This window comes from Schistocerca piceifrons, chromosome 7, assembly GCF_021461385.2.
Source record: "Schistocerca piceifrons isolate TAMUIC-IGC-003096 chromosome 7, iqSchPice1.1, whole genome shotgun sequence".
Lineage (NCBI taxonomy): Eukaryota > Metazoa > Arthropoda > Insecta > Orthoptera > Acrididae > Schistocerca > Schistocerca piceifrons.
In genome coordinates, this window is record NC_060144.1 from 390,866,832 (window position 1) to 390,891,552 (window position 24,721).

Here is a 24,721-nt window from a genome sequence, read left to right on the forward strand (position 1 = left end):
CACCACATTCTCGTACTTCACTGTTCGTATACACATGGTGGCAGGTAACATTGTCCATGCATTCGTGAAACCGAAATCCTGCTATCGGATTGCCACTCGGTATAGCGTGATCCACCACTTCAAATCATTCGCCTCCAGTCATCCACTGACCAGTGGCGTCGCCGTTTGCACTACAACAAGCGTCGATTTGTATTTACTACAGAAGTGTGTGGCTTATAAGGTGGTATTCAACCATTTATCCCATTATTTTAAACTCTATACGAGCAGTTATTGCGCTAATTGGACTGCTGGTAGCACTTTGCTACTCGTGACTGTTTCTCCGATCTCGCACGATGTTGTACGATCATCGTCCGCAGTGCTCGACGGTACCTGTCCGTCAGTACAAGAGATCCACGTCTAAATCTACGTTTATTTATTTATTTACATGTCAAGTTCCGTAGGACCAAATTGAGGAGCAAATCTCCAAGGCCATGAAACGTGTCAGTACATGAACTTACAACATAAAAGTAATAACAGATAAAAATAAATGTTCATGAACCTGAAAGAAAATCAGTCCATAAGTTTAAGCAAACGCTATCAGCAGTACAATGAGAATCAGCTTAATTTTTCAAGGAACTCCTCGACAGCATAGAAGGAGTGACCCATGAGGAAACTCTTCAGTTTCGATTTGAAAGCGCGTGGATTACTGCAAAGATTTTTGAATTAGAGTGGCAGCTTATTGAAAATGGATAGAGCAGTATACTGCACACCTTTTTGCACAATAGTTAAGGAAGTCCGATCCAAATGGAGGTTTGATTTCTGCCGAGTATTAGCCGAGTGAAAGCTGCTTATTGTTGGAAATAAACTAATATTGGTAACAAGAAACGACAATAAGGAATATACATATTGAGAGGCCAATGTCAAAATACCCAGACTCCTGAACAGAGGTCGACAAGAGGTTCGTGAACTCACACCACTTATTGCCCGAACCGCCCGTTTCTGAGCCAAAAATATCCTTCTAGAACGGGAAGAGTTACCCCAAAACATAATACCATACGACATAAGTGAATGAAAATAAGGAAAGTAGACTAATTTACGTGGCAAAGATCACTCACTTTCGATACCGTTCGAATAGTAAAAATGGCAGTATTAAGTCTTTGAACAAGCTCCTGAACGTGGGCTTTCCAACACAGCTTACCATATATCTGAACACCTAAGAATTTGAACTGTTCAGTTTCACTAATCATATGCCCGTTCTGTGAGATTAAAACGTCAGGTTTTGTCGAATTGTGTGTTAGAAACTGTAAAAACTGAGTCTTACTGTCATTTAACGTTAGTTTATTTTCTACAAGCCATGAACTGACTTCATGTACTGCAATACTTGAAACCGAGTCAATGTTGCACACAACATCCTTTACTACCAAGCTAGTGTCATCAGCAAACAGAAATATTTTAGAGTTACCCATAATACTAGAGGGCATATCATTTATATAAATAAGGAACAGGAGCGGCCCCAACACTGATCCCTGGGGCACCCTCCACTTGACAGTACCCCACTCAGATCCCACATCACAGCCGTTATCAACATTGTGAATAATGACCTTTTGCTGACTGTTGCTAAAGTAAGAGGTGAACCAATTGTGAGCTACTCCCCTTATTCCGTAATGGTCCAACTTCTGGAGCAATATTGTGAGATCAACACAGTCAAATGCCTTTGTTAAATCAAAAAATACGCCAAGCGTTCGAAACTTTTTGTTTAGCCCACCGGTACCTCACAGAGAAAAGAGAATATAGCATTTTCAGCTGTGAAACGACTTCTCAAGCCGAACTGTACATGACTACTCTACCATTAAAATTTAAATGCCTGACAAAGGATTCATCGAATCACCTTAAAACGATGTGTCTACGAATAGTTGAATCATCCGTGCGAGCTCCGATTTCTCTTATTTTACTACAACGACAATTTCTCCCAATGTAGGTGCGTGGATACAAAATATTCTCGCATTCGGAGGAGAAATTTGGTGATTGAAAGTTCATGAAAATATCCTGCCACAACCGAAAACGCCTTTGTTTTAATGACTGCCACGCTAATTCGCGCATCATACCCGTGGCAGTCTCTTCCCTTCTTCGCGATAATACAAAAAGAGCTGTCCTTCGACATCCCTATCTGATGCGGACCCCACACAATGCAGTCTTTCGTTCGCTCTCTCCACAACATTATCCATGTGATCGTTTCAGTTTAAGTTATCCCTAATTCTAAGGCTTAAGTATTCTCATGAATTTAGAGCCCTTACATTTGAGTGAGGTATCGTGTACTCGAAATTTATCGGGTGTCTTTTAATGTTCATGAGGATGACTTCACAATTTTCATTCTTTAGAGTAGACTGCCACTTTTCGCCCCGTACAGATATCTTGTGTGAATAATTTTGCTATTGGATTTGATCATCTTGGGAAAGCAGAACTCCTGTAATAGTATCTTGTGGAAAGCCAGATATTACTTCTCTTGTACTCTATGACTTTCCCTCTGTTACTATGAACTATGACCTTTCTGGCAGGAAATAAAAAATCCAAACGCATAACTCAGACGATACCATGTCGTTAAGCAATTTGATTAGAAGTCGCTTGTGAGGAGAGGTGTCAAAACCCTCACGAAAATCTAAAAATATAGAATGAAATTGAGATTCCCTACCGCTAGAGTTTATTACATCTTCTGAATAAAGATTTAGTTGTCTTTCACAAGAACGATATTTTCTGAATCCGTGTTAGCTGTTTGTCAGCAAATAGTTTCCTTAGAGGTAATGCAAAATGATCGAACGTAGAGTATGTTCCAAAATCCTACAGCAAAACGACGTTAGTGATATGAGTCTCTAATTCAGTAGATTACTCCAATTTCCTTTCATGAATGCTGGATTGATTTTGAGCAACTTTCCAGTCTTTAAGTACAGATCTTTCGTCGAGCGAGCGGTTGCAAATGATTGCTAAGTATGAAGCTATTGTATCAGCATTCTCGTGAAGGAACCTGACTGATATACAATCTGGATCGGAAGCCTTGCTTTTGCTAAGTAATTTAAGCTGTTAAGCTGCTTCACTACACAGAGAATATCTGCTCCTACGTTTCTCGTATTGGAAGTTGTTCTCGATTGGAATTATGGAATATTTACTTCGTCTTGTTTAGGGAAGGACGTCAGGAAACTGTACTCATAAACTGTTCTTTAGTGGCGCTGTTGGCGCTGCCATCAGTAACATTACCATCTGCCTCCTTCTGGTTCAGTTTAGGTTATACCTCCTCATTTCCACTTCACAGTCGCATCGTCGGCAACTCTAGATGCCTTGAAATGTCACTGGACGATTTGTTTCTCAGAAAACGTCCGATGACAAGTCTACGTTACAGGTCACTGAGCTCTCCTGACCCACCCAAGCTTGTGTCAGCGCTCCTTTACTGACAACGTAATGTCTCCTCCGCCCCTGTGCCCCATTTTGAAGTGGTGGTTCCGCTCTCGTGACATCTACTGTCAATTCCACATTAGTTATGAATGTCCAGATACTTTTACCAGATAGATATGTATTACTACACTGGAAAGCATCACACGAGGCCAAGTGTCTGTTATACGAAGATACTCAGAAAATCTTCATCAGAAATTCTGTCGCTCGAGCTGAGGTTCACCCGGTATCATCGATCAGGAGGCGAGGTGATTCTACTAACGCTCTCTGCAGAACGTCGAGTAATTGCTGCCGCAAACTGTCTAGGACCAACAAAATTGCAACAGTTCGACTCACGAAGTCTGAGAGGGCCTGGCTGTTGTCCCTGGTGAGGTCTGTGTGGTCGGCGGCCCTCAGGAAGGCAACGACGGCCGAGTCGTTGTCGCCCTGCGTCTGGAAGCCGAGCGCCGCCGCCAGGCGGTACGCCTTCTCTCTGGGGGTCTGCTCCACGCTCCAGTTGCCGTTTGCTACGCCGCTCTCCATGATCGCTCGACGGAACAGACCTGTAAAAATAAATAGTGGTCTCATTTCGTCCAAATAATCACCGATGATCAAAAATACAGAACCCTGGAATCTCCACTAGTTAGTGTCAGATAATACTCTGAGAAGACAAGAGTCATTGGATATCTCTTAATCTGGTGTCGGACCTCCTTTTGACCGATTTCGTGCAGCAACTCGACGAGGCATGGACTCAAAAAATCGTTGCAAGTCCTCTGCAGATGTATTGAGCCATGCTGCTGATTTTTGTACACAAACTGATCTCTCGATTACGCCCCATAAATGTTCGACTGGATTTATGTCGGACGATCTGAGTGGCCAAATGCTCTCCAAGCAGCCGAACATAAGCATTTCCAGTCAATGAACGGTTCAATTGGAACCGAAGATGGTTGAAACGGCTCTGAGCACTATGGGACTTCACATCTTAGGTCATCAGTCCCCTAGAACTTAGAACTACTTAAACCTAACTAACCTAAGGACATCACACATATCCATGCCCGAGGCAGGATTCGAACCTGCGACCGTAGCAATCACGCGGTTCCGAACTGCAGCGCCTAGAACCGCACGGCCACCGTGGCCGGCGGAACCAAAGACCCAGTCTGCCACCATAGCTCAGCAACGCCAAATTTCGGCGCCCTGTCCAAACGGCAACGTTCGTCTTGCGTCCCACATTAATTTCTGCTATTATTTGTCGGACCCACATTAATTTCTGCTATTATTTCTCGGAGTGTTGGTTGACTGTTAGCACTGACAACTCTACGCAAATTCCCTTAATCTCAGTCTAACGCCGCGCGAGATTAGCCGAGCGGTCTCAGGCGCTGCAGTCATGGACTGTGCGGCTGGTCTCGGCGGAGGTTCGAGTCCTCCCTCGGGCATGGGTGTGTGTGTTCGTCCTTAGGATAATTTCGGCTAAGTAGTGTGTAAGCTTAGGGACTGATGACCTTAGCAGTTAAGTCCCATAAGATTTCACACACATTTGAACATATTTCAGTCTAACGTGAAGCCGTTCTGCCACACCGTTGTCCGTGGTGGAAGGTAATGCCTGAAATTAGGTATTCCTGGTACACTCTTGAGACCATGTGTCTCAGGATATTTAATTCTCCATCGATTTTCGAAGCGTTCAGCTCCAACTACCATTCCGCGTTCAAATCCTATTAATTCCCGTCGTGCGGTCATAATTACCTAGGATACCGTTTCATCTGAATCAACTGACTGCAGGTGACAGCTCCGCCAGAGCACTGCTCTTTCATACCTTGTATTCGTGATGCTACTGCCATCTGTATATGTGCATAACGCTATCCCATGAATTTTGTCGTTTCAGTGTATTTCCAGTATTTCACTCGCCTCACGGCACTTTAAGTGAGTATATAGAACAGCAAAATGTAATAGAGCAAGTGGGTTGAATGCTGATGAAGTTCGTAGAAGAAGTACACCTACAACTACATTCATAATCTGCAAGAGATGTTTTGACGTGTGGTCGAGGATAGTTTGTTTACCGGTGTCACCTCGGCACTTTACTGTGCTGTCGAGAATGGTGCACGATATGCACCAGGCGTAAGCGGAACACAACAAGTACCACAAGCGGCTGCCACCACACACACAGAAGCGCAACCCAGGCAACACTCAGTTCTCAGCAGCAGTCTCCAAATGGCGTTCAAAAATCCAGACCTCTTCCTGCTTCTGCACTACATCCATCAGCACCTCACACTCATCAATCCATAGTATTGACAGCCGCTGAGATAAGCGCTAAAAACCGGGGAGTACTTTGCTTCTCATTAGTCCCGGAGCAGACGGAGAGCCATCTGCGGACAGGCAGAAGAACGATGCGCCACAGGCACTCCCTGAATTCCGATCTTGCAGTCAGACAGTTCGGTCCACTGCCTGCAGTCAGCTCAGTACAGTTGATGCAGTTATGCTATGGAACACAGTTCAGTGATTTGTGTTCTGAAGACCACGTTCCAACTGAGAAGTCGCTATTTATGAAGAACTAGGATAGACAAAGGAGTGCCTGTATAATTGTATTCAGTCGTAGTAATACCATTGACTGCCAAGAGACAGTAAAAGCGCTTGTATTTCATTATATTAGGTGCAGGACACAAAATGCGACACACATAACTCTTACCAAAGGTAAGTAAAGTTTCTGTCCAATCTCTTAACAAATATTCTTGGGTATTTTTATTGTGTTGCCACATTTCTGTGTTAGTGCCGCATTGTCAAGCAAGTGTATAATATGATAGTAATAGCGTGCAATCTGCCATCAGTTTTAGTGAACTGTGGCAGCAAACAGGTTTTATACTACTTTGGATATTTGGACTGAATTAATAGTAAGTTACAACATCCAAACAGCCTGTGGGGAGGAGGACTGTTGGTCTCCGTGAGAGCACAAATCTTTCTTATTTTACTTTCATGGTCTTTCTGCGAGATATACGTAGGACGAAGCAATATATAAGTTGACTCTTCTAGGAAAGTTTGTTATGGATTTCTAACAGGTTACCACATACTCGTGTAATGTCTGCCATTAGAGTTGGAGGAGCATATCTGTGATACTTTAGTGTTGACTAAACGAATCTACTGCTCTTCTTCAGATCTCCAGTTTATCTTCCATCTCTTATTTCAGTTATGGGCCCGAGAATATTCAAACATCGGTCGAACAATCGTTTTCCAGGTTGCTTCGTTCAACGTATCTTTACAGATTGTCTATATTTGCCTACTATCCACTGTGGATTCATAAATTTAAATCTCCATTATTTTTACTACCTTGAGATATCCACTATGTTTTGATTTCTTGCTGTTGTAATATTTCCAAATCATGATCGCATAAGTTATTTATACGTAGATGTTACCTATGAGTGTTTATCTGTGCTCTGGTTGGCTGTAATGAAGTAATGCAGTAACTATATTTTCTGGGGAAAAATTAAACAAAACGTTATCACTGATGCCTTTGTAGGAAATTAACTCGTTTATATCTCTAATTCTGCAGTGCGAAGTCTACTACAGCTTGAAGCGGGAGCTATTTACGTGACCTAAATAAGAGATTTATACGGTTATTACAATTTCTGTATTTTACTGACGCTGCAAAGTTCGAAGCAATTGTCCCTGAGACATGCATCTACGTCTGAAGGACATTTGCATCGAACTGTACAGACACTGTGGGATACAGACACTACACTAACTGTCTTTCGCGTTAAAGCAAGGGCAAACTGACGATCAAAACATTGTCTCTCCCTGTGCGACAGTCACCTAATGTGAGAGCAATATGGGACGTAAACACTTGGACGTAAGGATGTTTGGATCGGTTCTTGAAGCCTGTGCGCATTGCTGAAGTGGCAAAGGTGACCGCTCGCGACAAGTGGGAAATCACGGTTCGAGTCCCAGCCCGGCACAAATTTTTATGTCTCTCTAGTAAGTGGTAGACCTGAAATATGATCGTTTCGCAGTATGCGAATAAAGTTCATAGAAAACGTCAACTACTTCTGCACCACACCCAATTCTCAGTATATTGTAGCGTCAAATCAATGAGCAACCTTAATGAGGCACCGAGTAAGATGAGCCACTGGTAAGACACTGGACTCGCAATCGGAAGGACAGTGGTTTAGAACAATGTCCGGTTACCAGACAATATGTTATTTACCTGAGTCGCCTAAGACAAATTCGAAGGTAGTTCCCTCGAAAAGGACACACCGGGTCTCAAGATGTGCTACATCTCTAATGACATTTCTTATTTGAGTGATGCCTTTGGTATAAATGATTATTCTTCAATCCCCACAGAATCCATTCGCTAGAAATCAACTGAAACATGTAGCTGTAAAGAAGATCTATTTCTTCTCTGGGGATGTAAATTCTGACAGTAACATAATGTCAGATTCAGTTTCCACTTTCTCTCTTTTCTTTAATATTTTTATGTAACAAGCTCATTGAGCACTGTGATCTGCATTTCCCATTTACATTAAGGATTGTTCTTTAAAGTGGCGGACCATTGGGCTCCGGGCGCACCAATCACTTGTAAGCTGACCGATCCACCACTTACCAACCTCATTTAATATTTCTGTCCCAAGCAGTGATTTGAAAACGGAATCACTTGAACTCCCATCAAACAAAGATATGGTAGTGAGGGCTATGAGTCAGCAGACTGAGGCATTCCGCTCGTGACACCGACTGCGGGTATCGCCAGAGTAAACAACTATGTTACGAAGATTCTGTAATGGATGTGACATAATAAACACAGCAGCGCACCAGACCAGCGCCCTATGCGCATTAATTCCCTCCTAGAGAACAAAAGGTTCCTGCACGACCGTTTCAACAAAACCAACCACTCTGCATCTTACTTTCACACCTAAAGTTTGATTACTTCTTGAATCTCTGTGTCTACAAATGCACAAATCATAAATCTCCCACCTCTCGCACTTCACATCCGTTACTTACTAGGTATTCCACAGACAAGTCAAAGACACCAATTTGACACAAACAGCAAATGAAGACAGCAGAAACACTCTCTATAAAGCGAAATACTTTGTCCGGGCCCCATACCAATGAATACAATTGCCTCAGAAATTGCCCCATGTTTTTTACGAATCCTTGTCATCCTTTGCAGTATCATCTTTTACTCAGGTTGTGGAAATCAGGGACAGTTCAAATTTTCCTAAAATCTAATCCTAAGGACCTGTCAGCCTCACCGCTGTTTTTAGGAGAATCCTTGAAACTATCATTACGCAACAACTTTATTAACACATGGCAACACAGCATCTGAGACCCATGTGGCCTACGACGATCAGCTAATCAACTACTTCAACCTCAAGGTAAACCAAAGAAAAACTAAGACAATGATGCCGGCTTCACCTATCGGTGATTACGTCATCCTGAATCAGATCTTCATATGTGCAAAAAACTAATTTCTTTTACTAACACTGTAAAGAGAACTACACCAATTCCAATGTAAAAAAGAATAAAAACTATTTTGAAATGTGGAAATATGTCTTAGTACCAACCATCGAGGTGAAACAGATAATTGTGACAGGCAGAATCACATTACCCATAAATGAGGCATTATCTGTCAAAAAGCTACACATTAGTTTGGAATAATATCTGTTTAATTCTTCCATAATCTGTTCTGGTATTGCAAATCTCAGGTTCCAATAAAGTGATTAACACAAAGTTGAATGGAATAGTTCATGGCAATTCTCCGGACAATGTGACCACTGTGGATTTTGATATTAGACTACTCCTGTATGAATGCTCTGAAAATGATATGGGGGGGGGGGGGGTGACCGTGCAGTTTAGTTACCAAATCAAAACATGTGTTATGTAATTATCTCTTGTATGTAGGGACAATGCGGCGTCGTGTTAGACACTGACCCCGGTGCAGCTAGAGGAACGAAAACAAAATGCAGTGGGATACTGTAAGTTAATTCGTTTTTGACAGCAACGGAAACATTGCATCTGTGTCAGACCAGTCCTCACGAGTAAAGAAATCATCTGGATTGACCTGACACGACAAAATACTTTAAAAGTAAGGTATAAAAATGTAGCTCTTAGTTGAAGTCTCCTTACAATGAATTTCCCTTCAGCTGCTAACATATTGGACTCTGACGCTTTTACATTGTATGGTTTTAAAATGTAAGGCCAAATCAACCTATAATCACCAATTAGTCTACTGATTAACAAAAAATTACGTTGATTGCCATCAGTTATTCAAAATAGTGACAAGTTGGGTCCACGTCGTTTAAGGCGTTCCCATGGCTTCATCAGCCCGCACCCTCTACAGTTAAAAGACGTAGCGAAAGAAAAACTAGACCGGATAATAAGATTACATAAAACTCCTATGATATGATTCAGTCCTTGGATTTCAACCTTCATAGCTGCAGGCCTACAACAATAACCTTTACGGTAAAAATCAATGACCAGTAGAATCCGGATATGCTATTTGACATATTCCAAGCTAACATTCTGCGATGTAGACGGCGAAAATGTAATTTTTTCGTGCTAGATCTTAAGTAGTTACGGTATATTTTGAATGAAAATGTTCTTAATCCCACTGGCGAACAAAAAAAATGGTTCAAATGGCTCTGAGCACTATGGGATTTAACAGCTATGGTCATCAGTCCCCTAGAACTTAGAACTACTTAAACCTAAATAACCTAAGGACGGCACACAACACCCAGTCATCATGAGGCAGAGAAAACCCTGACCCCGCCGGGAATCGAACCCGGGAACCGGGGCGAGGGAAGCGAGAACGCTACCGCACGACCAAGAGCTGCGGACCACTGGTGAACAGATTCATAGGATGAAAAGAGTACTGGCTCTAAAAATCTAACAGTGTCACAATGTTGCTCAGTAAAATAATGAAGGACTCCATTTCATACCCCATAAAACAGATGTCCAAATATGATATTAAAAATAGGCTATTGTACAAACATCGGAAAGTGTTCCTTACTGAAAGAGGTCTAAATTTAGCTGCTTGGTTGTAAATTTTTATACCAGGAACTTTCTGGTATTGGTATCCGTCTATAAAATTAATAAAATAAAATAAAATAAAATATTAATTATTTTATCTGTATGATTGTCTCTCCTATGAGTCGTCAGGTTTTAATTATTCGGTATCAGACGCTTGACAATGGCTTTTTCGTAAAGGTAATGTTACTCGTAGTTGACCGTGAAATAAAACTGAAATAATCGGACTTCGTAATTAAATCGTTTCCAAAGACTGCTGCGGTAGGTGCGGACTCATAATCTAAATCTCAATATTACAATAATTTGCCAGCCATGCCAAAACGTCGTACAGAGGTGATTGTCTACTAAACAAAAAAATTACACAGTTAGTTAAATCAGATATATTCAATGAATAAGCCTACAGTTCATAATCCTACTTACTTTTATAAATATAAATTCCTTACAGAATCGAGTGCCTAGTGTGGTTGCAACTCGCAGTAATTTTCTATAACATGAAATATGGCGGTGTGCCGGACAATAAACTAAAATACGTGCTTCTCGCACCACTTCAACCAGAGCTCTCTTTTCTTAATCAAACATACGAGTAACGTAATTGTGCTTTTGTTTTATCAGCGACACAGCGCTGCAGTTGTGTGCCATAGGCTTTATTTATTTGTCACTGATTATTTATTTAATTAATATCTCGCGTTTCCGAGGAAACTCACGCTCGGCATGCAAATGTGCCTTTATACGTCGTATCAGAGTATGTTATTGGCGCGTTTCGGTGGAATAAAATTCCCTAGAGGACTGAACAGCCAACAGCTTTCTCACCAAAGTGAACCAGAGAAAAAATATTCACATATCGGTAAGTAGATCTTGGCCACAACATACGATATAAAGAAATTTCATGTTTTCCTGTACAGTGCAAACTTACATTTAGTAATAAGTTAAAAATTGCTTTTTATTCTGTTTGCATCCACGTTAAACCTCAAAAACATCAGATCAAAAATTTCTTATCGCGTAGTTTGGATCGCAGTTGTAAAAATGCGGATTACATTCATTAGTGACTTTAATTAGAAAATCCATTGCCGGCCGAAGTAACCGAGAGGTTCTAGGCGCTTCAGTCTGGAACCGAGGGACCACTACTGTCGCAGGTTCGAATCCTGCCTCGGGCACGGATGTGTGTGATGTCCTTAGGTTGGTTAGGTTTAAGTAGTTCTAAGTCCTAGGGGACTGATGACCTAAGACGTTGAGTCCCATAGTGCTCAGACCCATTTGAACCAGAAAATTCATTAATGCCAAACTTGCAATATGCAAATACCCAGATGCTCTCCCATTTTCCAATTGAACCGGACTGATTTCGAAACGTGGTTTGCGATAGATGATGACATGAAACTGACGCTCGGTAGGACTCACCTTTCGTAGCCGGGGAGAGGAACAAGTGTGACGTGGAGGAGCCGCCTGCGCTCTCCCCGAAGATGGTGACCTTGTCCGGGTCGCCGCCGAAGGCGTCAATGTTGCGTTGCACCCACTGTAGGGCGAACACCTGGTCCTTGAGGCCAGCGTTGCCAGGGATGTCGTCGTTCTGCAGGCTCAGGAAAACTGGCACACGCCACAGCAAGTTCATGGATGAGCATCATTTAGTGTGAGTGCGGAATTGCCTTATCAGTAAGTGAGACTAAATTTGGTAAATTCTCGTGATATATGTGCAATCTCTACCAGTGCTATCCTGTAAGTAATCGTCATTTTCATGTAGCAAGGAAAGTACTTAACAGAACCAAATTGTCGGAACACTGATTTAGGAGGTCTGGTACAAATAGAAACTTGTTCGCCTGCCGCGGCCATTCAAAATAACTGTTGCAATTGCAAACCGAGACAAATGTTAGATACGTTCTGTACTATACTTTTTGCTGGTAGAAAATCTTAGAGCTGCCGACATTCGTCATGAAACATGTGCTGCGTACGGACGAAATGTGATGAATGAGGTTTAAATGTACCACTGATGCGTCAATGCCGTCACTAGTTTTAGAATGGAAGGACAAACGTTCATGATGTCGTTTGAAGTTACCGTTCGTCTGTAGTGAGCAACGAACTTGTACGGAAAATTCACAGAAGTATTCGAGGATCCAGCGCTTTATGATTTCTCAGTTGTCGGGCATCTTTTTGCGGATATATTTGAGAGTTTTTGCGCGAGATCGTAGCCAAGCAGTTAGGATACCTCACATTCCGTTATATTTCAAAATTCTCAGGTAACATCATTTTATGCAAAAGCACTTTTCAGTTCGTTAAGAGATACGATTAATGTTTAAGATGGAATGTGATTATGTGGTGCAGCTTTAAGGTTATTTAATAAACTTGAATTCATGTTACAACCTGCGTGAGATTAGCTTGAGTGAAGTAATTATATTACTTTAACCAGTGGTCACTTATATCTGCGCCGGGACAAGCCACCAATTATTTATGTTCGATAACGTAATAGCGCCTAAATTGTAAAAGTGAAGTAATCCCTATAAACGTAGTATGATGTCCCTCCAGCAGTTCACACACGCCATGGGCCCATTTTGTAAAAATTTAATAGACACCGTTTGGTCCCAAAATTTATTTGGCATTATCCACATACCATCAGCTTCTATATTCTCAATCCGAATCATTCATCTCAAAGTTTTCGCTGAATCGGCGTATTAAACTGGAGAAATGTCTTGGCTTGCATCGTTCTTAAGACAGTAGCCAGCGAGTGGTTTCCTACAGTTCGAAAAAGTAGAAATTGAATCTGTTTGTTGAACCGTTTTGGTTTTATTTCAGACAAAACATTTGATATACCGATGTAGCTATGTTGAAGGTATTATCCCATCATCCACAAGAAATGCTTTTGATAAAAGAAGAGAAACTGTGAGTGTGACCGTACATCCACTCCCATAAATACAGAATAGGTAGCTGGAAGGAGGAAAGGTGGTACCTCTGATTGCACCTTATTATTAACAAATACTGTATTCAGTAGCAACCTACATCAGAACCTGTAAAATTCATTTCTGATTTAGGTTACCCCTTAGTCTCTACACAGCATGCTTCTAAGTTTTGCACATAAGGTATCATGTATTATACGAGAGTTTCTTGAGGTACCTGCTGTTTGTAGGAACCCATGCTTGAAAACTCCATCCGGTCAAGCTAAAGAGTGTAGAAAATGTGACGACCAGTGCAAACTGCATGCCACTCGAGCGTGAATTATAGCTGTGGTCAGCATTGGATACAGCGCCAGTGAGCCAAACTTTTTTAGTAACAATATAGATTTTGTATTACGAGACTCTTAACTGGAGAGATAAGCCATAGTTTGTTCCAACTACTTGGTTAATCACTACCATGGAAACACTTACCAATGGAACCGAGGCGATAGTTGAAAGTGACCACCAGAACGCCCTTGTCCATGAAGAAATCAGGCCTTCTAAATCTAGAGGAACCCGTCGTGTAGCCGCCACCGTGGATGTTGACCATCACGGCCAGTGGAGAGCTGTCGTTCACCAGGGGCACGTACAAGTTGACGTACAGGCAGTACTCAGAGCCACGACCTTTCTGAGTTCACCTCGAGCCGTAGGTCAGCGCGTCCCGCGTTCCAGTCCAACTGGGCGGTGGCGTTGGTGCCTGTGGGTGTAAAGCCGGCCGCGGTGGCCGTGCGGTTCTAGGCGCTTCAGTCCGGAACCACGTGACTGCTACGGTCGCAGGTTCGAATCCTGCCTCGGGCATGGATGTATGTGATGTCCTTAGGTTAGTTAGGTTAAGTAGTTCTAAGTTCTAGGGGACTGATGACCTCAGATGTTAAGTCCCATAGTGCTCAGAGCCATTTGAACCATTTGTGGGCGTAAATTACACAGTCCTCCGATGACAAGTTGATTTTCAAATGTATTCTGACCGAGAGTAAAGAGGACTTAGCATAGACAGTGGGGAAAGGATGACACGGTAAAGACGATGGTAACAGCGACTTGCATAACATCAAGACTGGGGATGGATTTGCGGAAAAAGCGAACGAATTCTCCAGTGTAAGAAGCATATCAAGCAATGATAACTGAAGCAAGAAGACAGCAGAAGTAGCTTGGTACAGACAAAGATTTCTTCAATAAAAGAGCTACCTGCTAAATAATGATATGGAGTTGAGGAATAAGTTCCTAAATTTGTACAGCATTGTATGGAAGTGGAATACTGTATGTACTATCGGAAATCTGAAGAAGAACAAACTGATAGTATTTGAAATGTAATAAAAATAAGATATGAAATCAAGATTTACTAAAATTACATGCGAGGAAAGAAGACTACATGAAATTCGTAAGAGAAGAAGGGACAGGTTAGTGGAAAATACGCTGGGTAATAGTTAATTTGGAACCAAAAGGTGTGGTAAGATCAAAAATAACATAGATGAGAATTCGAATACCTCAGACACATTAGATGATGAATGATGATTTTAATCTGTATGTAAATATAAAAAGATCGGAACAAAACACGAAAAGCTGGAACATAGCAGCAATATGTGTGTGTGTGTATGGCATTGACTCACACCTCGCCATCACAAGGTACAGTAACATCAGTGTGCTTTGTCAGGCCTTCTAAATCTAGAGGAACCCGTCGTGTAGCCGCCACCGTGGATGTTGACCATCACGGCCAGTGGAGAGCTGTCGTTCACCAGGGGCACGTACAAGTTGACGTACAGGCAGTACTCAGAGCCACGACCTTCCTGAGTTCACCTCGAGTATGCAGTTAACAGCGATAAAATCACAACAGGTGAGTTGTGCTTACTAGCTACTTACATGTTTTCATTTACTCACTTATGTCCGTTTCAACTTGAATCGCAACTGTTAAACGCCTTATAACTCTTGTATGAAACTAAAGTGTTTTCTTGTGTCTGCAGCAATAGAAGTGTTTGAGTCCAATTAAGGTACTGGTTGTTTGTTAGTAGTGGTGTTGCACTCCACAGAGTTTCCTGTAAGATGGGAGAGAGAGAGCGCTAGGTTTCGCGGAGGTACTCACCCTGAAGTGGAGGTCACCGAGCGGCGGGGTGGCGAAGGGGATGCCGACGAACTTGCTGTAGAGGGTGCCGTTGAGCGACGTCGACACAACGCCCCTGAGGGCACCCGTCTCCACAGTGACAAACACGTCCTCCCCCTGAAACAGAGTAACTTACGGCGAACTCTGGGACACGGTGAACAGAGTGTACAACAACATAAATGTGTAAGTGTAACTAAAGATACTGACGTGACGGTTAAGATCTGCATATTAACTTGCACAGCCATATGTAAAGGGGAACACGTTAGGCGTGCCGATAATGTTTCTACCAAGGTTTCACTCGGTTATAAGGAAAATGTTGGGATGAGAAATCTCCTCCGTTTCTCCAAGTGCAGATTCTGTTTGTGAATCAGTTCATTGGGAAGAGGCTGAAAAGAACCCAGCGGCATAACTTGACGAGATCTCAAACAATGTGGACAAAGAAAAAGAAACCATTTTCAGCAAGTTGTGGACCTGATTCTGTTGCAAAGAACACAACTACACATATTGCCAATGAAACATCTACGTATGGAACGTATCATACTAGAAGTGAAATGAAAACATATCCAGTCATCCATTTCCGATCAAGATTATCAAGAGGTTTTCCTTTGTTGTAAAGCATAAGTCAGAACCTGTCCCAAATACTTGCAATTGGGAACCCATTTGACCCACTTTGGGATTTGGCTGAAAAAAACGGAGGTTTGCAATGGACCAGATCTTCTAAAACCTGCCTTTTCTTCTTTTTTTACTAGAAATAAAGAAACATGACACCTTGAGCAAAATCTTACTGGTATATCGTTTTGTGCTCGTTATGAGTGGAGCGCGGTGTGTACTTGAAGCAAGACGACACTCAGCATGCCAGTAAGAATGTCACAGAGTTAGGACAGACGAATAAACCTCCGATTTTTTAAAGAATCTAACTCCATGCATAAAACAGCTTTAGACGTCTAAGTACTTCAGGAATGCAGTTTTGAAATGATACTTAATGTATGTTGTAAGACGCTAAGTGCTCTTATTATGAAATACCGGATGAGTACAAGCTGGATAATTTGTGCTCCATTTCAAGAAAAAACAAGTTTTACACACGTCCGATTGTGTATGATGGTATATCTCCTGAGCTATGTTTCATAGAATGATAGAATTTTTCAAGTTCATTCAACGTTGAATTACACCTGTACGCAAATGTGTTACGAATAGAGTTAGTACCAAAGAAGAAATAAATTAAAACGTCATGCCTGATGATGAACTGTTACTGCGCGCATATTTTAAGAACAAACTAGCTTTTCGCACATCTGAATGTTTACGACAGCATATCTCCTGTGCTATGCATCTTACAGTGATATAATTTAGCAGTTACATTGAACAGTGTTTGTGGATACTGTCTGCAAACTGTTTTGCGAAAAGATTTAGCAGTAAGGAAGTAATAAATTAAAAGGTCATGCCTGTTGCTGGAGTGCATGAACAGCGAAAATGTTGTAAGCGATAAAATGTTTCTCCTGTCATCATTTTGTGCTGTGCGTCAGCGAAACAAATTTCCTAAAGATTTGAAATTACGTGTAATTTTTTGTAGCTACGTATAATCTTTTTTAATGAGCGCTACGTACTCTCATTCTCAAGTATTAGATGAACAGAATCCACGTATTTGCGCTCTGTCGATTATTCTGACACAAGACCAACACACATTTTCCAACTGTAATACCTTTATTATTGTGTTATACTTTTATTATAAAATTATATCTCTTAAAAAGTAGATTATGACAGTGTTATAAACTACGTGGAATATTGAAAATCGAACTTCAGTTGTCCCTATGCTGCAACTGGTTCCGGGTTTCTGGTTCCCGTTTCCGGGTAAACGTTTTAGTAACGTGGGTATATGTGAATGTAGTAGATTAAACTGAGTCTGGGACCAGGGCACAGTTTTCAACACATAATCAAAAGGGAGTTGTACGAATTCTTAGCAGCTAACGCGGAGTTCCAGGGCGTGTCTACCTTTATCGGATACTGCAAAATGTAAAGTATTGTACAAAAAGAAGTAACGCAGAAATAGTCCTAATAGTAAGAAAATAACAATGCGAGTAAGCGACTGTAAACAGTATAGTGAACGCATTGTAGTAGGTAATATAGAAGTTGATGAACTACTTCGTTTGCCTGCTAGCTCCGCAGTCCATGAAGACACTGAAAGAAACTGTGATGAGTTAAAAGCGATGTGACAGGGAATGGAATTCTATGATAGGTGAAGTATGAGAAGACAAAATGGGAGGAGAATATGAAGTGAGGGAAGAGGATGAAAGGGGAAACCGCCAGGTAGAATATTTCAAAGAACGCAATTTAATAATTACTGATAGTTTGGTAGTCATGAAAGAAGTTTGTATACGACAATGAGACCAGGGGACACGCCAATGTCTCGGACAGATAACATTAGTTGTTGGACAGAGATTGGTAAACTAGATTTAAAGCTACAAAAAGTTATAGGGGTAGCTGTGGACTCTGTTCATAATTTACTAGTCACCAACTAAAGGTTAAAACTGAAGAAATAGGAAATTAAGGAAATGTGATCTGGATAATCAGAAAGAACCACATGTTTGCCATAATTTCAAAGGAATAATAACGTAACAACGCGCTTTAACAGGGAAAACGTGCACAACAAAAGACAAATGGGTGGCCTTGAGAGATGTAATAGTGAAATCAACAGAAGATCACATGCAGTGAAGTACGAGACCTAATAGTAACCTTTGGATAACACACGAGATACTGAATGCAACTGACGGAAAGGTCTCCAGCGTAGGTGACAGTACCTCAAACTTTTTTACTACCATGGGAAATTCATCCAAAACAAAATATTCCACCTAGAGTGCAAGATAAATGAAACAAGTGAAGCACCCTGAGACCCCAAGAAGAATGTAATAATTCCTGTTCAAAAGAAGGAAAGTATTGATAGATGTATATGTTAATAACTCGTTGATGCAAAATACTGACATGAAGTATTTAGAGAAGAATGGAAAAATTAGTAGAAGCCAGCGTCGGGGAGGAAACGTTTGGGTTCCGGAGAAACGTAGCAACACGTAAATCAGTACTAACTAATCCGTCTTGTATTTGGAGATACGAAGATAAACTGAATAAAAGCAAATTTATTTTTATAGTATTCCTAGATTTAGAGAAAGCTATTGACAGTATTGATCAGAAAAGAAGCTTCGAAATTATGTAAGGGTAAAAGGCATAAATAATGTGAAACATGTATAATTAAATTGTTCCATAAAAATTTCGAGAAAAAATTCGAAGCGAATTTTGTAAAGGACGGGGGAGTGTTGCGCCCCAGAGTGATACTCCAGTCGGATGTGAAAATTTCTTAAAGTTTTCCTTGATCAGCGCCGGCACCAGAGTTGAAACCAAGGCAGATTAGTGCATAGTACTTTATAAATGGATTAAAAACAGTCTTGAGAGCAATAAATAATTATTTGCAATGGTTACCGGTTTCAATCTGAATGTGACCATCTTCATACAATTTATAACATGATGGTGGGGGGTGGCGGCGAACGTAACAGGTGTTTTCAATAAGCGAACGTCAACTGCTGAGCAGTTGCGAACAAGGCTGTTTTTAATTTTAACCAGACTGCTATTTTTCTCCACGAGAAATGTTCTCAAAAATTACTAGTACACTACACCTAGGTTGAAATGCCAACAAGAAAGAACAGCCGATATTGCACGTGGCATAGGCATACTGACACAAAACATCTGAGGTCGATGACCAAGGTGCCAATGCAGGAGATTGACTACTTGCAAAAGGGATCATAGCGTCACACACAGTGAAACACTAACACGTAAATCGAACGCAAGAGTGACTTTACAGCACACAGAGGCTGCAGAAATAGCTAAACTGAAAGCCTGAAGGGAAGAGTTGTTAAACCGCAGCATGGTGCAAACTGTTTACAGGTTCAAAAAACTAGATCTCATTAGGTCATTCAAAAATGGTTCAAATAGCTCTGAGCACTATGGGACTTAACTTCTGAGGTCGTCAGTCCCGTAGAACTTAGAACTACTTAAACCTAACTAAACTAAGGACATCACACACATCCATGCCCGAGGCAGGATTCGAACCTGCGATCGTAGCGGTCGCGCGGTTCCAGACCGTAGCGCCTAGAACCGCTTGGCCACCCCCACCGGATCATTAGGCCATTCTCGCCACATTGTAACGTCGTTGGCATAGCTTCCATAGCACAACTCTGTTTACAGCGGTCCTCTGTCACTCCATCTGCAGTGTGTCTAGAATTCGATCTATTATGCAACAGTGAGCACAGTCCGAAGGACTTGGCAGCCATGGGCTGCTGCCCCATATCTGACGAGGAGACTTTGGTGTTACCTACCACCAAAGCACCTGGAAGCGCAGCTGATGATACCTGGTGAAATTCCATCGTCCTAAGGGGGCACAGTAGCTTCTGGACCCCGACTTGCATCTACGAGCAGACAGTGTTAGTTGTCTCTCTGAGAAATCGTAACGTAGCTTCTCAGTTAGTCACCCTGTGCAGAGCTGTTGGGTGCCTTCTGGGGCACCATCTACGTTGACAACTAGAGTGATCCCGTAAACTTCCAGCCATTCTGCTGGCCACCGGGACATGCGAACAACGCCCATAGTGCGTCCAGTAAGCACCTCCTGTGACGTAGCTGGCCGCTGCGTGTGCAGATTCGTCACCTTGGTCGAGACTACTGGGTGTACAGGCATCAGCGTATTGCAATATGGCTATCACCCTTGTGCTAGCTCGAGTGCTGCCACCCGTGAAAGAAGAAAACTGTGTATCCGTGAAAACATACGTGTATTCTGTTAACAATGCCTTACAATTAATTTATCTAAGGGGTACACTTCGATCTGATCGACTTTGAATATGTTATAGCTTAGAGCAAAATAAGAGACATATTTTTTTTGCGTAGCCATGATGCCGTTAAAGGTATCACACAGCCCCGTGAAATAAATTAAGTTTAATATTTCAGAATGAATACCGTTCGAAGGGTAACATATATACAAAAAAATTCAAATAAAAGTACTATGGTTTTCAATGTACGATAAAATGGTGCATCCATATTTGTCGAAAAAGTAATTTTTTTCCGAAATCCCGTCCTCCACACAATGTTGATTTTCACTTACACATTCGACTAATAGCAATACGTATATCACAACTAACACCAAATTCAATCACACATGATGAAGTGCTATTCCAAAGACGCATTTGTTGGAAATATGCTAGAAATATCTCTGTGTCACTGTATGCAGTGTTCGCTTCATTGCCAATTGTAATGTTGCGTTGTTTAATAAGTCTTTCTCAGGTAAATATATGTTCTATATACATTACTCCATATACAATTTCCTTATAACTTAATGAAATATAAAATGTCTTGTATTTGTGTTTTCTTTTTAAATTCCGTGTATTTTTTTTGTTTTTGAATCGTAACTTTTCAGATTTAATTATGTTGTATTTGAAATTGTTTTTACATTATTGTCGTAATATTATTGTAAATCTGTACAATAATTAGGAAACACAGAAGTGTTTGGGCCAAAAATGTTTAATCGGAGGCTAATTTGAAAATATTACTCTTTCGATAAATATGGGTGAACCATTGTACAATACATTGAAAATCATAGAACTTTTATTTGAAGTTCTCTTTATCTCAGTCAGAAATACTAAACTGATTTTTTTCCAGGGGATGTTTAACCTCCGTAACAGCCGAGTGGGCAGGTATGAAAAAATGTGTCTCTTATATGCCTCTACACAGCAACCTTTTCAAAGCCAATGAAACTCGAAGTGAACACCTTGCTTGAGTTTACGTGTTAGTAGCATCTCTGGCTCGACAGATACTCAACGCTGCACTCCGCACCATGCCATTTGGCACCCATAGAGGTCACAGATTTGACCCTGTGCAGCACTAATGAAGTAGTATTTTATACACAATATAACAAAAGATCATCAATGTCTGTATTCAGTGATTTAACCAAAGCCTTTACGTTTAAGGGAAGAAACCCATATGTTTTGATATTAAGAGTAAACATTACCAATAACCTTATGTACAATAGCAAGAGAGAAAAATTGTAGGAGAATAGAAGAGCATCACAATGAAACGTGGTCGAGATTTTCTCACAGATACTGCTGCCTCTATAGACAGCGAGTACTCACTGCTTCAAAAGCACACGTAATTCACTGGCTAAGAGAAGCAATAGTATATGTCTATAATGTCCCATTGCACGTCCCGCATCTGCTGTGAACAGGACGTGTAGCTTGTCTCTGACGTTTTCTACGTTACTCCACAGGAACATCATTTGGCTGTTCTTTGTTATAATCGTCCTTAGCCTAGTGGTACGTCATATCGCACTCTCAGCAGAAAATATCAGTTCAAGGCTGCGGTGAATATTCCCGCTCACTAGGAATGTTCAAAGATTACCATAAGAGGTTCGATATCTAGTCTTATCTGGCCGACGGAACCAAACTGTGCTGCGCAGTTGCAAGCACAGCCTAACGATCTCTCACAGCTTGTAGTTTGCGTCGAATTGTGTCGCCGGATCATAGCACATAATCCACATAACAAATCTGATAATGTGCACTTGACCGCATGAAATAGACAGTTAGTTCTCCGTACTTGAATCGATCAATCGTGGGGACTGTTTATTTACTTTAGTTGTCGAGCTCTTCGGCAGACGCACTGATTCTACCAGTGTCGGGGCAGCTCTCTGGAAAAGTCTCAGCCGCTAGTAGAGATCTGGAACGCAGTGTTAGAGAGTATGACACGTAGCAAATCGCTGTATTTAGGAGTAAGCATAGCCCAGTTTTGTTCCTCTGCAAGAAGGAACACAGAGGTCAACGCACTCTTTGTCGTAATTTGGAAACAGAGTGATTTGATTGAAGTCCAAAACTGTATGATCATTGGCTTTCGGGCCAGGTGTGGAAGCATTTCCGAAAGGACTAAGTGTGTATAAACTGCTAGCGTGTCGCTGTGGTTGAAGTACACTATGCATGGCAAAATGGCGCTATCCAAAACCAGCGGAATTTTCTGCCTTGTGGCCGTTAGTGCTCCGGTTACCTGCCCTGGTTACTAACGTAATTTCAGGCAGTGCCGTTTCCTCACCTGTTGTCGCTGTCAAACACGGTGTGTAGTTTTGACAGCTTAATACATATACATATTTGATTCTGGATAATTATGTCCATAACATTTTGTGTTTGAGTTCTCATGTACGGATTGGTGGCAAGCAAGTCGTTGTGTCGGTCGGTCCGTGGCTGTCCCTTGGTTGGGTTCCGACGAATTAAGTGTAGTTACACTCACTACCTGTTTCACCTAAGTGAACGAGGGCAGACCGACCTCATGGAGGCTTCTGAGTGCCGTTGTCTTTACTGTCTTTCTCACCCATATTTAATTATCTGTTTATAATCTATCATAGCCAATGATCTAAAAAATTCTTGGTTTTACTGTGTTTTATGCAAGTCAAAGGCTTTCAGCCACGTATAAGTAAGTTTGAATTCCGGAAAGTGAATATCTGCTGAAAGATTATTGCCGTTGCGTTGTCTTCTCTTTAGTGCGATTTCAGCTACTTAAAACTTAAGGCTTATGGTTATATTTTTTTAAAATTTTGTAAAATTAGTTGTGGGCCTTCAGCCGCTTCGAACCTTATTGTTAAAATTATCTTTCAAGCTTAAATATTGCGGCCTTCTGCCCTTAAAGGTTTATGGTATTTTTTAATTTTGGAAAAACAATTTTGGGCATTCTGCCGCTTAAAACCTTATTCTCAAAATTATCCTTTAAGCAAATACATTGCGGCATTCTGCCTTTCAAAGGTTATGGTAATTTATTTTAAAATCTTGAAAATCTTATTGTGGGCCTTCAGCAGTTCGTATTGCATCTGATTTATGTTTGTCTGTCTACTTTTTCCTTGAGGTTTTCAGCCTATATGTGATATATATTTTAATTATTATATTCGTAATTTTAATTGCGTGTCTTCAGTTACTTGAAATTTGCCTCGTTGATTTTTAAGATTTCTTGTTTGGAGGCCTTCAGCCGTGAAGAAATTGGAGTTTGAAAATCGTAGTTGTAAAAGTTCGGCTATGTGTCGCTTGGGTTGTAAATGTGTAATTAAACTGCAATAAATTACGATTTGGGAGTGAAACTGACCGGCACCTTATTTGACCCTTTCCACGATCCTAATCACCAGTTCTGCCCAGCGGGTTTAAGCGGGAGTTTCAGGTGACATCTACCAGCGGGACAATGCAACGTATCACAAACCTCGTAGTGTACCTGTGTTTCGAATAGGAGCAGGATGAGTTTATCGTAATCCTCTGGCCGCCAAACTCCAAGCATTTAAACCAATCGAGAACCTCTGGGACCACCTCGATCGGCCTGTACACCAACCTATCGCAGTTGACAATGGCACTAGAGTCAGCGAGGTTCCAAATCCTATCAAGAACCATAGGGACTCGCTTCTTGCGCGTCACGCAGTGGTCGGCGCTGTATACCTTCGGACTTTTGACATATGGTCATTTAATGTGACTGGACAGTGTACGTCTTCTGCTTACGAAGTTTTACTAATTACTTTTGGCAGCTCCTTTAGATATTAAATATCTTATGATTCACATGAAAATTGTACTGTATTTCTTCGAATATCCTTTTGGAAACATTTGTGTGTTAATCTGTCGTAAATAAGTTAATAAAGTTTGCTCAGTTCGAACACATTTTCATAAGATTCTTGTTGTCCGAGATCCACATTGTCCTCAACTATACACCGGGGACAGTGTACAGCTATCGAAGGCCTAAAATTGCATTCAGTCTTCTGCTTTTTATGGATCTTGATAATGTTTCTAAATTTTTTTAACAAATGGCAACGCTGAACAACATCAGTCATATTTAATATGCCAGGAACGGCTTCAAATAATCTAAACGATTACTGTCCCGGCTCACCACATTGAATTTTTAAGAAAATTACTAAACTGCCAATCTGTCGCCGTGCAAAACCAGAAAACTGTGCTTTTAATCAATATCAGGTGATGAAAGTTAAGGAAGTTAGAAGAGCTGCATCTTTAGTGGCAGCTTTCTTGTATGCCATTATCTCACTGACATTGTGCCAGTTCTGCAAGAATTCTCCCATTGTCATCAACATCAAGGGCTTATTTTCACCATCTTTTGTGAATCGCACAACAGCCTCTTTGCAATATGATAATTAGCAGGAATGTAATGCAAATTTGTATCTTACTAGTGTTTTAAATACTCTATTTTTAAAATTTGTATGTTACTCCCGTAAAGAACTAAAGAATTATGTAATATGAATTTGTGATACTATTTT

General features: G+C 41.1%; 1 protein-coding gene across 1 annotated transcript in view; it reads right to left on the bottom strand.

Moving 5' to 3' along the window:
- Positions 1-24,721, bottom strand: part of LOC124805731 (venom carboxylesterase-6-like) — an 84,649-nt gene that overhangs the window by 53,446 nt on the left and 6,482 nt on the right. The window contains exons 2-5 of the mRNA XM_047266302.1: positions 15,397-15,531; positions 13,755-13,950; positions 11,800-11,985; positions 3,757-3,962 (exon numbers count right to left, since the gene is read on the bottom strand). Coding sequence (XP_047122258.1) covers positions 3,757-3,962; positions 11,800-11,985; positions 13,755-13,950; positions 15,397-15,531 — 723 coding nt within the window. The remainder of the gene's footprint in view (positions 1-3,756; positions 3,963-11,799; positions 11,986-13,754; positions 13,951-15,396; positions 15,532-24,721) is intronic.